This window comes from Pteropus alecto, unplaced genomic scaffold (genome assembly GCF_000325575.1).
Source record: "Pteropus alecto unplaced genomic scaffold, ASM32557v1 scaffold92, whole genome shotgun sequence".
NCBI lineage: Eukaryota > Metazoa > Chordata > Mammalia > Chiroptera > Pteropodidae > Pteropus > Pteropus alecto.
The window spans coordinates 10649881-10663521 of record NW_006432447.1 but is presented as its reverse complement, the minus strand read 5'-3'; the positions used below and the strand labels follow the sequence as shown (position 1 = coordinate 10663521).

Genomic DNA, 13641 nt, shown 5'->3' with positions numbered 1-13641 from the left:
ATCATGTTAACTGATGCAGCTGAACTAAAAGCAACCTGCATGCACCTTTATGTGTCTTTTACCAAACTGACCTATTTATTATTTACATCATATAACTCATGCTTTTTTATAGACTAATTCCTTTTCTTGGCGCCCAGAAAGTCCTTTTATCCACTATGTCTATTGGATCCATTTTATCCATCACTAATTTCCACACAGCTTCAAGGACTCAGTTTATATGGTCTTTCTTTTTAAAAATTTTTTCTGATTCCTGACAATGAAAATAACTGAATTCTTCATAGCACTTTTGTTTATATAAAATTTATATTTCCTTAGACTACAAGTTTCTTAAGGGCAGGATCTAACTCAATGCCTTATATGTAGCCAGCGGTCAAGAAAATGATGAAAAGAAGAATGAACAAATAAATGTTTTTATTGTCATTGGTTTTATATAAGCTGATGAAACTAGAAAGTCTTCTTTTTCTTTCAATCACAGATCTTTTTCAGATCTATGACTGATTTCTCTCCCTACTATTCCTTAAGAAAAAAAGAAAGCCTTTCTGGTATTGCTTTGGGGAAAATATCTTAAAATTTCTGTTTTCCCAGAGATAGAGAATTTGTTTCTGTAATTTAGTAATATTTTTTTTCTAGTTGGAAAAGTGCCTAGTAATCTAAGTTTGTGTTTGTTACTATTTCTTTCTGATTATTCCTATGGAACAAAAATAGCCTTATTGATAAACTGCACATTCTCTGTCCTTTCTTTTCATAACTCAAGTTCGAACTGTGCTTAGTGTCCTGGGAAAAAGAAGATGTTTAAACTGATGGTCTTTGAAGCTATCTAAGGGATTTAGGAGTTGAAGTGAGATCTGTTACATGTTTATTTTTTAAAAGTAGTGTTATGATTTTTTTTCTCATGCTTATTATTGAAAAGTGTAGCTTATAACAATTTTTCAACAGGCATTTGTTTTTTAGTAGCCTGATTTCAGGTCTGCCATGAGACCAAAATGGACATTCAGTTTACTGCTTGGCATTTTTTCAGAATAATTTAAAGATTAACCCTTTTGCCTGCAATAATTTTAAATATTAAAGCAGTCATAAGCATTACAGCCTTTGCTTGCAGACATGTTCCTGGCTTAGTAAATGGTATGTCCCAGCCACCATGACTGCAGACAAGGGCTGTGAAAAGGTACTGACCATGGTCTGGCTGGATTACAGAAGCACCAAAGAGAAGAATCTCCTGAGTCATTACAGGGAATGAAATGTCTGGGTTGGGTTTATGGGCGAGTTTTTCTGATTACGATACAATTATATAATCTGTTCACTCTTATCTTTTCTCTGGCATCCAGCCTCCCACGACTCACATTGGAGATTTGTGTATATAACCCAGAGATCAGGGACTGGTGGCTAAGAGGTCAAATTTAATCCCAAACATGTTGGTTTACATAACATTAAACATTGGAACCAAAATTTGATAGTTACGGCTGCCATCAAAATGCAATTTAATGATTTAAAAAAAAAAAAAATAGAAAGATTTGGTAACACTGGCCTGGAATTCTTAGTAATGGCTGAGATATAAACCACCCAGTTTATCATGGATTCTGCTACTCCTGTTGTCTCCCCAGTACCTCAGTGATATGGGCACTTGTCATTTAACATCACTCTTGCACTGTGACCTCCTCACGGTGGAGACAAGTTCCTCTGCGGCTGCATAGCTCTCAGGAATGGGACTGTGAAAGGGCACCAGACAGAACTCTGTGTTTGAAAATAGGAGGGAAAATATTTCTTGGTGCACATGAAGACCATTCCTACATCTTTCATTGAGAATAACATGTCTAGATTATGTGTTTTGGTAAAAACAAACAAACAAACAAACACCTCTTTCACTCATTGTTTGTTGACCTTCAAGTTGGCATCCCTTGGTTTGACCTTCTGACCGGTTGGCTGGGGAATGGCCACATGACTCTTGGCAGATGTAATAGTTGTAATGAGTGAGGATGTCTGGGTACAGCTCTGAATTTGCATCTAGTTTTTGTTACAGTTGATGTTTGTATACAAGTAATCAGGTCAATGTGACACAAAATAGGTGGTCCTTATTACGGTCTTAAGCAACTCTGGCATCTGTGGACCGTTATGTTGACATCTGAGGTGCTTTAGCATGTGGGCTCTTTGTTCTCCTACTCTACACTTGGGAAAGGTTTTTGCGGTTGCTCAGTGTCTAAAACTACTTTCATGTGTTTGTTTGACAAGCATTTATTTAAATTTTTTACTTGTTAACATTCATTTTTGGCCCAAGTCCTATTTATAAAGCATCCAAGAAGCAAAGACTGTTTGGGGTGATGAAAAAGTTCTGGAAATGGATAGTGATGATAGATGCACAACATTGTGAATCTACTTAATGACACCGAATTGTATGCTTACAAATGCTTAAAACAGTAAACATTATGTATATTTTACCATGCCAAAAAAAAAATGAAAATAAGTTGGAAGTACTTGGAGTTTTTCTGACCCAAAGAGGCATAGATAAAGGTCTCTATCACATTTCTTTTATCTCTGATTCTTTTTCTTGGAGATTTGTCTTCTTCTGAGCATATGGGAGTCTGCATATTGGTCTCTACAAATCATTTTTTCTGTATCTTCTCTTTTCCATGACTTGTTTTGTTATCCCCCAAGGAAAATCAGAGTGGTGGTTACAACATACCCTCCCTGGGCAGTGCTTCTCCACTCTGAGTGCACCTGGGAGTTTCCAAAGTCCCTTTGCCCAGGCCATACCTTATGTCAATGATATCAGAATTTGTGAGAGCCCTCCAAGTGATCTCAAGGTTGAATGCAGCCAGGACTGAGAATGCCCACCTTGTGGAAAACCCTGTCGGATTTAGAGCCCGAGGTTTGCTTGTTGGATCGTTCCAGTGCCTAAAGTTGGGGCATATCAAAGGAGATTCATTTTTTCCTCTCTCAGACGTAGTTATTTCAGTCATTGTCCTCATGTGATTTGAGGGGTCTCATATGATAAGTATAATCAGGAAAAGGTATAGGTATAATTTAGGACTCGGAGAATAAATATTACAGAATCAAACACACAAATCCCCAAAGAATATGATGGCTTTCCTTCTTTCTTTTCTTAAACTAATTTCTACTGAGGGATAATTTTAGATTTAGCATAAAAGTTACAAAGAAATTACAGAGAATTTCCATATACCCTTCACCAAGTTTCCCCTATCGTTAATATTTCACATTTGCCGTGGTACCTTTGTCAAAACTAAGAAATTAACATTGGTTCATTACTATTAACCAAATTATGGTTTTTATTTGCATTTCATCAGTTTTTCTATTAATGTTCTCTTTCAGTTCCAGGATGCAAAACAGGGCACCACACTGCATCAGTTGTCATGTTATGATGGCTTTTTAAAACTTAGCTGGGCTGCAATGTCTCAGCTGCTTCTCCAGTGTCTTAAACAGTCAGAACCACTATGTGTTTTGGTCTTGTTAACACTACATTTTGTCTTACTCATTCCTGGCTCTCAGGACATCGCATCTCTGTTCAGTGATATCCTTTTACTCCCTCTTCCTTGCAGAAAATCCCTTTGGAATCGCTGAAAGTAAACTCCTCTCGGCTCTCCAGTGCTGTGTGCAAGAGAGGGCCACAAGATACGACATGAGTCAGAGCTCTTTTCAGTTAATTTTTCCCCAGGCTGTTTCTGAGAAATGACCCAGCAGCACGACGATGATTTTTTTTTTTCAAAGAGCCAAACTATTCTGAATCTAGATCAACAGATTAATTCGACAGTCGGCCCATTTAACAGGATAATATATTAAGTGTAAACAGATTTCTTCATACCTATTTTCATAGGGTGAATTAAATCCAGTTTTCCTCTTGGGATTTCAGAAGGATAAATAAGTTTAAGAGAAGATTGTGAGTTTGCTAATTGAAACGTTTGACAAGAGGGCTCATCCCCGCCTCCCGGACATGCTCCCTAGATTGAAGTTCCAGGACAGCATGTCTTCGTGGTTTTCTTCCTCCCTCCCAGCTTGCTCCTTCTTGGTCTCCTTTGCTGCTTCCTCCTCTTTTCTCCCCAGCCTCTTCATGGTCCCAAAGCTCAGTCCTTGACTATTCTCTCTCTACATGAATTGAGATCTCATCTAGTCTCATTACTTTAAATACCATCTAGAAGCTGATGGCTCCCAAATTTACATCTCCAGCCCCATCTCCTGAAGTAAAGATCTGCCAGACATCTCTGCTTGGATGTCTGATCGATATGTCAAATTCAGCACATCTGAAACTGAATTATTGACCTTTCTCCCAGGCCTGTGCCACCCACAGCCTTCCCCATCATGGTTGTGGCAACTTCATTCATTCTCCTAGCTGCTGAGGCAGAAACCCTCAGAGTTTTCCTCACCTGCTTTCTTCCTTTCACGCCCCACAACCTGTCCATAAGGAAGTCTTAAAGGTTTTACCTTGAAGTGTATCCGGAATCCAGCACTTCTCACTGCCGCCACACTGCCACCAACCCACTCTGTACCGCCATCATCTCCCACCAGGACCATTGAGTTAGTCTCGTAACAGTCTCCTTACAGCCAGATGGATCCTTCTAAAGTAAATCAGGTTACGTCACTTCTCCGTGCAACACCGTCACCTGTCATTCTGAGTAAAAGCCACTGTCTTCATGGCGGCCTGCAGGGTCTACAGTATCTCAGTCCCCGTGGCTCCCTGACTTGTCCCTTCTTCCTCCCCTCTGTCCTTTGTTCCTTGAACTCCAACCACAAGGCTTCTTTGCATGACCTCAGTTTAGGGCCTTTGCATTAGCTCTTCCTTCTGCCTGGAAGGTCTTGTCCTGCATACAAGCACGGCCAACTCCCTGACCTCCTCAGATCTCTATTCCAAACGTCTGTGAGTTAGTGAGGCTGTACTAATCACACTTTTTTATTTTTATTTTTTATTATGGTGACATTGGTTAACAAAATCCAGTAAGTTTCAATTGTACGATTCAAAAGTAAGTCATGTGTATTTTACATTGTACGTTCACCTCCCGTAGTTAGATTTCTTTCTGTCACTGCATATTTGACCCCTTTTACCCCATCTACCCCCCGTACCTGGTGACCCCTACGCCCTCCTGATTCTCCTTACCTTGCTCTGTTTCTTCTTCTTTATTCTCTTACCACCATTGAAAATACTCTGTCGTGTGCCCATGTGTGTGCCTCCACTAGATTGTAAGTTCCTTGAGGGCAGAGATTTTGTCTCTTCAGTCTATTGATATAAGTCTGTGCATAGTGTCTGGCACAGAGTAGCAGTGTGGTCGGTATTTGTATGGGAAGGGAGCTTTCCGTGCTTTTGTCTTGTTTATTCTTATAATGATGCTAAGAGATAACTATTGAACGGTGAAAGAAATCAAGGCACAGAAAGTTTTAATAAGTTCTCCAAAGGCACACAGCTGGTAAATACCCACCTCTACTTAGCTATAGAACCCGTAGCCTCGAACTAATAAATTTAGAGAGAATTGTGGAGTGTGGGACGGAGGGAGACAGGAAGCATGTTTCATCATTAGCAACGCTCTTCTCAGAGTGTCTGCATCTAACCTCGGAGAATTCGGTGTTTAATCCAGATAAGGAAGGCTTTGGCTGGTAGTTAACACTACAGTTCCAGAAGTGGAAGCCATCTGAGCTTCAGTCCAGGGGAAGTTTGGTGGTTTCCCATATTTTTTTCCAGGATGACACAAAGACATGGCCTTTGAGGAAACATCAGTGGTGTTTCCTCTCTCCCACAGGAGAGTGGTGGATGCCTGCTCAGCTGAGCAGTTCAGCTTCATGCTTCTTCCTTAGTCATTTGATTAACTGCAGAACATCTATTCCCTCGTGTTGTAATCCCTCGAAGGGCCAGGCCGTGGTCCCTGGTGCCACTTTCAAGAGGATGTCTACTTCTCTGAGCCAGGGTTCCCTCGCTCTCAGGAATGCAGAGCACTCTTGCCGGTCAACGGCTGCCCTCAGGTGTCTGACTGGATCTTGTGAGCCTGGGCCTAGATCTGGCCACCAACGAGAGGCCCGTTCTGAGCATGAGGCTGCCATGTCTTCCTCCTCAGCAACCATTGTTAGTTTTCGATGCTCTGTAATAAATTACCACAAACTTAGAGTCTCAAAACACAACATACATTTACTATCTCAGTTTCTGTCATTTATCTGGGGATAAGGGGTTGGGGTTCTCTGCTTCAGATGCCATCAGGCTTATTCTGGGTGGGCCTGCAGTCTCATCGGAGGCTTTACTGGGAAGAGAGATGCTGCCGTGCTCCTTCAGGTTGTTGGTGGAATTCGCCTCCCTGTGGTTGGAATATTGAGATTCCTGTTTCTGGCTGACCCTGGGCCAGGGGCTGCCTGCAGTTCCCTGCCACATGCCCTCTCACAACATGCCAGCTTACCTCTTCACAGCCAGCAAGGGGAGCGTCCAGCTCCAGTCTGCTATGACAGCGTCTTATAGCGTAACGCAAACACGGAAGTGACATCCTGCCCCCTTTGCCATGTCCTATTGATTGGAAACACATCGCAGGTCCTACCCCCACTCAAGAGGAGGAACTGTACAAGGTATGAATGCCAGGAGGTAGAGATCGTTGGGTGTCACCTTAGGGCATGGTCACAACAGGACCCATATTTGCTACCACCCCCGCAAAGCCGAGGAATCCAGAAACTCCCTGTGGCAGCCCTTCAGGCAACCTTTGCTTGTGGATTTAATGTTGTTTTTCACAGGATTAGTGGCAGGTGGAGGGTTTCTATGCCTGTACACCCAGCTCTGACCCAGCACTGCTGACTTCAAGGCTTGGGCAGCCAGCGTCTGTCCTCAGGAGATTCAGGGGTCTTTGCCGCCTCCTCTCCCTTCAACCATTCTTCATCGTTACAATCTTTTCATTTCAAATTGTGAATCCTTTAATTCCTAAAGGCAAGAGGAGACTTATTAGTTGCTCCTCTATTCCCCCAATATGCATTAGATTTACTTTCCCAATAGACCATAGGCTGAGATGTGATTTTTCATGTTTCATCTTGAAAATTTGTAATTATGCTGATTTTTGTTGATCTTTTGTACTTCTTTCAGTTCAGATGTACCTAAATTCATTATCTGTCTAAATGAACCAGAGCTGCCTCTCTTCTTATAGAACTTCTCATTCCAGAACCAAAGGTAGGAGTTACTAGATCCTGTACTAAAGGCAATTCTACTGATGTGGGCTGCGAGGTGCTTAAAGACAGACTTTTCTTCCCTCCGTTCATTTTATGGGTGTTCTACTGAGTAAATACAGTGTTAACTTATTTTAAATGATTACTGTTTTTCAATCTCACCATTTAAAATTCAACGGGTATTTATAAGTAACCTTATTCAGTCCGACATCAGTCTCCTTTGTGACAGAGCAGCCAGGTTTTCACATCTGAGAATTCTCTTCCTCCCATGCCTCTTTGCTGTTTGAGACCTCACACAAAACATGACAGTGTGTCATGACCAAGTCTTCTCTTTGAAAAGTTAGGAATCTTCTGCCTTAGTTCCTGTTAGTATGTCAGGAGGAACAGTTGCTAGATCCTGTACTAAAGATGATTCTTTACTAATGTAGGCACAGGATGAGCGTGTCGGGGGAGAATGAGAACATGGATCTAGTCTCTGAAAAAGTTTTAAGGGGAGAAGCATGGGGCAGAATTGGTTTATTCTTTTGGAATTAGTTTATCCCAGTTTGACCAGTTTGGAATCTGTTTATTCTTTTGCATTTCAAAGTCATGTGCCTTAATCTCCACTCCTGAAAAGATACGTTAAAAGAAAAAATAAAATCAAAATACGCCATTGACATTTGCCTACCCAATCACAGTTGCACACCTGGGGAAAACCAAATCTCTCTTTAATATTTTCACTTTTGAATTTTGTGTAAATCATTCCCAGGTGGCTAAGGGTAGCATAAATTGCTTTGCATCATATGGAAAAATCTTAGAAAATCATTTAAAAATATTATAGCAAGAAATGCTTTGAGAAACTGTCTGTCTGTTTGTTTGTTTAGTAGGAAAAATGTGTCTCAGGAGTTTAGTGTGAAAGTGCCTAGTTTAAGAGCGTTTTGGCTACGCCTGCTCTCACCGGGGCTGGCAGAAGTCCTTCATTGGTGGAGCTCCTCATACATGGGCTTGCTCGCCCCCTCAGCCAGTACAGAGTGGCTGTGCATGTGGTGCGAGCCCTGGACAGAGCCCCGGGCCATGATCTCGCAGTCCCGCTCCCCGCGAAGGGAGAGCATGTTCTCCACCCTTGCCGTCCCACTTCCTGTCGCCTGACACCTGCATGGGCCAAGGAATCACCTTCAGTTCCTAGCAACAACGTGGCTTCCAGGAGTTTCTAAGACCCAAGTTAGTGTCATGCAGGAACCCGTCAAAGGAACGGCTGAACTGTCGGAATGTCCTCCTGGTGACCGCTTGCCTCTGGTTCTTCTGATTGTGCAGTGTTGTATCACGTGCATGTGTATATGGTGGGAAGAGGAGATGGCAGGGCACACCGGGCACCCTGCACTGACCAGAAGACTGAAGGTGTTTGCCTCCAACAGCCGTCCCCTTCCCAGAATTTCTGCCTTAGTTGCCTTATAGCCTTTTTTTCTTTAATGCATCTTTAATTTTGACGGATTTTGCCAGAATGCCCTGTGTAGGGATCGAACTCTTTAAAAGTCTTATAGATATTATTTTTAAACGTTCTAAGTGCAGACTATATGAATATAGTCTTTTCAGAAAAAGTGAAAAAAACAATAGGGATACAGCTAAAATCTCTTTGGATCTCCACCACCAACCCCAGTCCCAGTTTCCATGCAGACCCTCTTCACCCACCAGAGGTAACCATTGTTACTGGTTTGATGTGTGTCTAACTAGTTCTTTTTCTATGTCCTAGAAGATAAGAACCAATGGGAAATATACATTTATACATTGAGAGAGAGAGAGCGAGCGAGCGAGCGAGCATGCCTGGATATGTGTGTTGTTTAATGTGTAAACCATATTGTGCTAAACCCATCATTCTAGAACGATGTGTTTTACTTGGTGATATGCCTAGGAGTTCTTTCCATGATGTAGATCTCCTTATATTATTTGAGTTGTTTACTATAAATTATTTTTCAGCAGTGCCTTTTTGGCCTTTGCTTTCAAGAAATAGTTTGGGGTTTTATTAAACACTTATGCTTTTTTTATATATTATTCAAAATCTTAATCTTTGTGTGTTTTTCCTCTGTCTTTAGATCTCAGAAAACTGATCACAATGAAGACTACATCTTGGAATTAGATTGCTGTTCCTCCTTAGTTCACCAGACAGACAAAAAAATCATCCCAGAGTTCATTGAGAAGGTGAGCCTTATAGTCAGGATACAACTGAACAGGGTGGCAGAGTATTTGCCTGAGGGAACAGGAAAGGGGCTGGCTTGGGGCTGGTTAGCCACACTCCATGGGCGGGGCCGGAGCCAACGCCTCCTCTGACCTGGGCCTTTGAGCAGCCCCACAAGGGTGCAGCCCCCTCCCACACATTGCCCAGGCTAAAGTCAAGTCTGGAACAAGGTAGCTTTCCCCTCCCTCCAGGCTGGTGGGACCCTGGACCCTGGCTTTTAAAGCTGGAGTGGCATTAACAGCTGGCAGGCCCATGGACCCACTGCCAGGATTCCTCTCAAACCCTCAGGGTGGTATGAACCCCCCAGATCCCACCTGCCACTCGTCCTGTGGGTCTTCATTGCCACGAGCTTCCTTCCGTTCCTACTGTGGGAACATACCAGCATCCTGTGTCCACTGGACTGGGATGTACCAAGGAAAGTTGCTTACGTGCAAAGGATTCATCCTCTGCCCAGAAGGGTGTCTGGTTTTGAACTCCTCTTCATGCCATATGAGCTTTGCCACCTAATTGCAGGGTCCACTTGAGTTTAATATGATGACTGCAGAAGGAATAGGAAAGCCCTTGCCCCAACTGGGGCTAAATTCATTGCCAAATGCTTACCTGTTCTCTCTTGCCTAGTCTTCCACAAGAATTGACAATTCCCCATCCTGTAGAGGTGATTATGATTTGCTTGAGATCTAGTCAGCTAGTTGAATTCATTAATAAATATGTTGGTGGACAACTTTGGGCCAGAAATAGTCCTAGGTGAATGGATACAGAGAACAAAATTGGCCTGGTCTCTGGCCTCATGGCCTTACAGCAGGCAGGTAATCCCTGAAGGAGTGTGATGAGCACTTTAAGGAGGGAAGCGAGGAGCTGAGGAGCAAGCGACGTGGTGTGGTCTGGGTGTCAGGGAGGTGCCTCAAGCTGAGACGGAAAGGGTGAGGAGGGGTTATCTGGTAAAGGGGCTGCCTGGGCAGAGGCAGGTTAGGGAGCCCTCCAAGCAGAGGGAGCAGCATGTGTGAGGACCTGAGGCAGAGGGAGTGAGGAGAATCTAAAGAGCAGAGGAGCTCTGAGGACGGAAGGGCACGTGACTGGTGGGAGAAGGGACCACTCCGCTGTAAAAGCAGTGGGAGGCTGTTGAGAGAAATTTTGCAGCAGAGTGAAATAATTAGATGGTCCCTTTAAACACCCAATGATTCTTTTTTTGTTATTCCCTTCCTGCCTTTCTCCCTTCAATATTTATTGAGTATTCAGGCTGTACAAGACCCTGGAAATAACCACTCATGTATGGTGGGGGCCGGGGCTGCAGACTTGAAATGAAATGATCTCCTAGGTCAAAACTTCTGGTAATTTTACTAAGGCATCAGAGACTCTTCCTACTCTGGTAAAATTCAGATCATTACTTATGAAATGGGGAAAAAGCAATTTTTGTTCCCATATGCATAAGCCTGAGAACACGAGTGTTGTATAACATGAAGGTGTCTTTATAAATAGGGCATCTTCTCTGGATTGCTGCAAGTAAACTGTTCTAATAAACTTGAGAGTAGACATCCTAGAGGTGAAATTTACCCCATGATCTGAGTACTGGGGAAAAATACTTTGAGAAATGGCTTTGTGATTAAGACTCAGATGCTGAGAATATTTGAGGGAAAGTGGGTAAGATGAGGGCATGAGGCTCTGGCCATAGTATCAAACGTGCTCTTTTGAAAATATGTGATTTGGTACTTTTGTCTTAACCAAACCTGGTCATTGCGTGGCTGACCCATTGCATTGTGCCCACATCAGTTCTTAAGGAGATGGAAGCCTGATTAGTAGGCACTCAGATGCTGTGTGTCTATAGTGTCTGAAGTGTAGATGGACGTCTGTCCAGCAGAGGAGATAACCTCAAAGTTATGGTTTGTAAGCCCTGAAGGACAAGCTGGTTTTGTATTTAACTTTTACTTTTATCCCATTCTTTTTTCTCCACTGATCATGTGTGAATGTGTGTGTGTGTGTGTGTGTGTGTGTACCTTAGTATCTGATGGTTTGTTCATTCAATTAGTTAAATCAGTCATTGACACCTGCTCAATCTATGTATAAGAATCCTGTTTTTAACAATTTTAAAATTATACATTTTAAAACCCACTGTGCCATCCTGCACTTGCCATACCCCTGGTTTTCCAATAGAAATTATTGGGTCCACATAGACTAGACAACTTGTATAGCAGGACAGCCCTGATGTTTTCGTCCCAGAGTTTGTCTCCAAATGTGTGTACCAGTCTCTTACCTCTGTTCATCTTGATAGAGAGGCAGTTCAGGGTCATGGCCATTAGGATGAAAATATAGATTCCTGCCTTGGGGAACCCAGGTGTGCTGAGGCTGCCCCACCATTCATCCCTGCACTGTTATGGCCGAGGGCTGGACCTGGAAGTATCCATCATTTCTGGCTGTCAGTACTGGCTGTGGCTTTAGTTTCTAGGCTAGTGGCCATGACAACCAGGAGAAGAGGGACAAATTGATGGGACTGGGCCCCCTTCCCTCTGTTCTTCTTTTCTGTTGTTGGACAGGATTTCTGAAGAAAACACCACCTCCGTGTGCGAGGAGCAGAGGGGAGCCGAATGGCTCTCTGTAGGGTCAACAGCTATTCCAGCCGATGGCAGAATTTCACACATGTGTAAATTTTTCTGTCTTCACACAGGTAGAAAACCACAAATGCTTCCTGAGGAGAAATATACTAAAAACCATTTCTGTTTTTTTTTCAGTAAATACTTAATGAATAGGTTGGTCCCTATGTATCTATATAGTGGTGGCACTTGTTAATTGCTATTCACTTAGGCCACGATGAAGCTGTATCACTGGGGCTACAGCTTGCAGTCATTACTTTTTATCTGGGTCATTATTTTGTGTGAAATAATGGCTCCTGTTCCTATGACAAGTAGATCTGTCTTACAATGAGATGGTAATTAACTCATTTTGTCATTGTAACATTACACAGGATAAGCTTATAGTCTTCTCTGCATATTAGAATTAAACTCAAAGTGATTAGAATTTTTTTTCTTAAGAACAATGCCCCAGGATTATTTTTCCACTAAGTGTTGTAAATTAGAACCTTTGGATAGAGAACGTGGATAGAAGGAGGGTAAGGCAATTTCATTATTTGTCACAATTAGGAAAAATAAAGTTGTTTGTATCTGTGTCATGTAAAATTAGCTGAAAATGCCATAATTCACATTCCCTCTCTATCATGATTTTTCACAGAGGATGAAGGGAGATATATAAAGATGCTCTATTCCTTTCAATATGGTCTAACGATTTCCCTGCACACTTTAGCTTATCAAATTAACTCTGGGTCACTGCATTTTGTTTTTTCCTCTTATATCCTGCTGTGCTCTATCCAACTGTCCCTTATGTACATTATTTATTCTGGATCATAGAACATTTAAAATTCAAATTTATGGGCAGACTTGGAGTGACTGTGTTTTCCGAGTCCTGGAAGCAGATGCTCTAGGGACGGAGAGTTGGGAGTCTGTGGGAGAGTGACAGTGCGGCCCCTGCTCCTTTGAGAGGAAGGCTCCGCCCTCCAGGTACTTCCAGAGCCTGTCCTGCGTGGCTGGTGGATTTGTGGAGCCCTTGGGATTTCCTGGTCTTCAGCGTTTCCGGAGGACTGTTAAGGAGACAGTGATAGAGAGCGAAGAGCCTACATGCTCATCTTCAAATTGCTTTACATTCTCCGGAGCATCTTGGGAAAGTGCTTATATGTTTGGGAAGCGTTTTAAAGTTTTCAGTCATTGCACACATTTTCTGGTTTGTGCTTCACACTAATTCCATTTAAGAGGCTACCCTGGCAGTGGTGTCTCCTTTCTAGACAGAAGGAAACTAAGCTCAGAGTTGATGAGGGCTTTGCCCAGGGGCTGGGACAACTAACTGTTGGAGCCTGGGTAGATCCTTTCATAAATGAAGCACCAGTGGATGGTAACTGGACTTGGGTAGAGTGGGAAGGTTCTGCGGCCGGGTGGCCATGGGAAGGTTGTGGAGAGGTGTGGTGTAGAATGCGGGCTCTGCAAAGTGAGGGATGGACACTTGCGAAGATGGAGGGGCGAGGTGGACAATGCTGTTCCTGGTGTGGACAGGAGTGTGGAATGAAGCTTCAAGGCTGAGAGAGTCACACTTGGCTGGAGTGTAAGGTGGACAAAGGGAGGAGAAAGGCTGTTTTGATCAGGGATCTTTTGATTGTGTGAAACAGAGCCCTACTCAAGCCAGCTTAAGTGAATCAGGCAGGATTGACTATAAAGATGAAAAAAAATGGCTTGGGGGCTCCAAGGGGCTGGAATTACCCT

At 42.9% G+C, this 13641-nt stretch overlaps 1 protein-coding gene across 1 annotated transcript in view; it reads left to right on the top strand.

The window, feature by feature from the left end:
* The window catches only part of RFTN1 (raftlin, lipid raft linker 1), a 186459-nt gene that overhangs the window by 89029 nt on the left and 83789 nt on the right, over positions 1–13641 (top strand). The window contains 1 exon segment of the mRNA XM_006907267.3: positions 9201–9306. Within this exon segment, the coding sequence (XP_006907329.1) occupies positions 9201–9306 (106 nt within the window).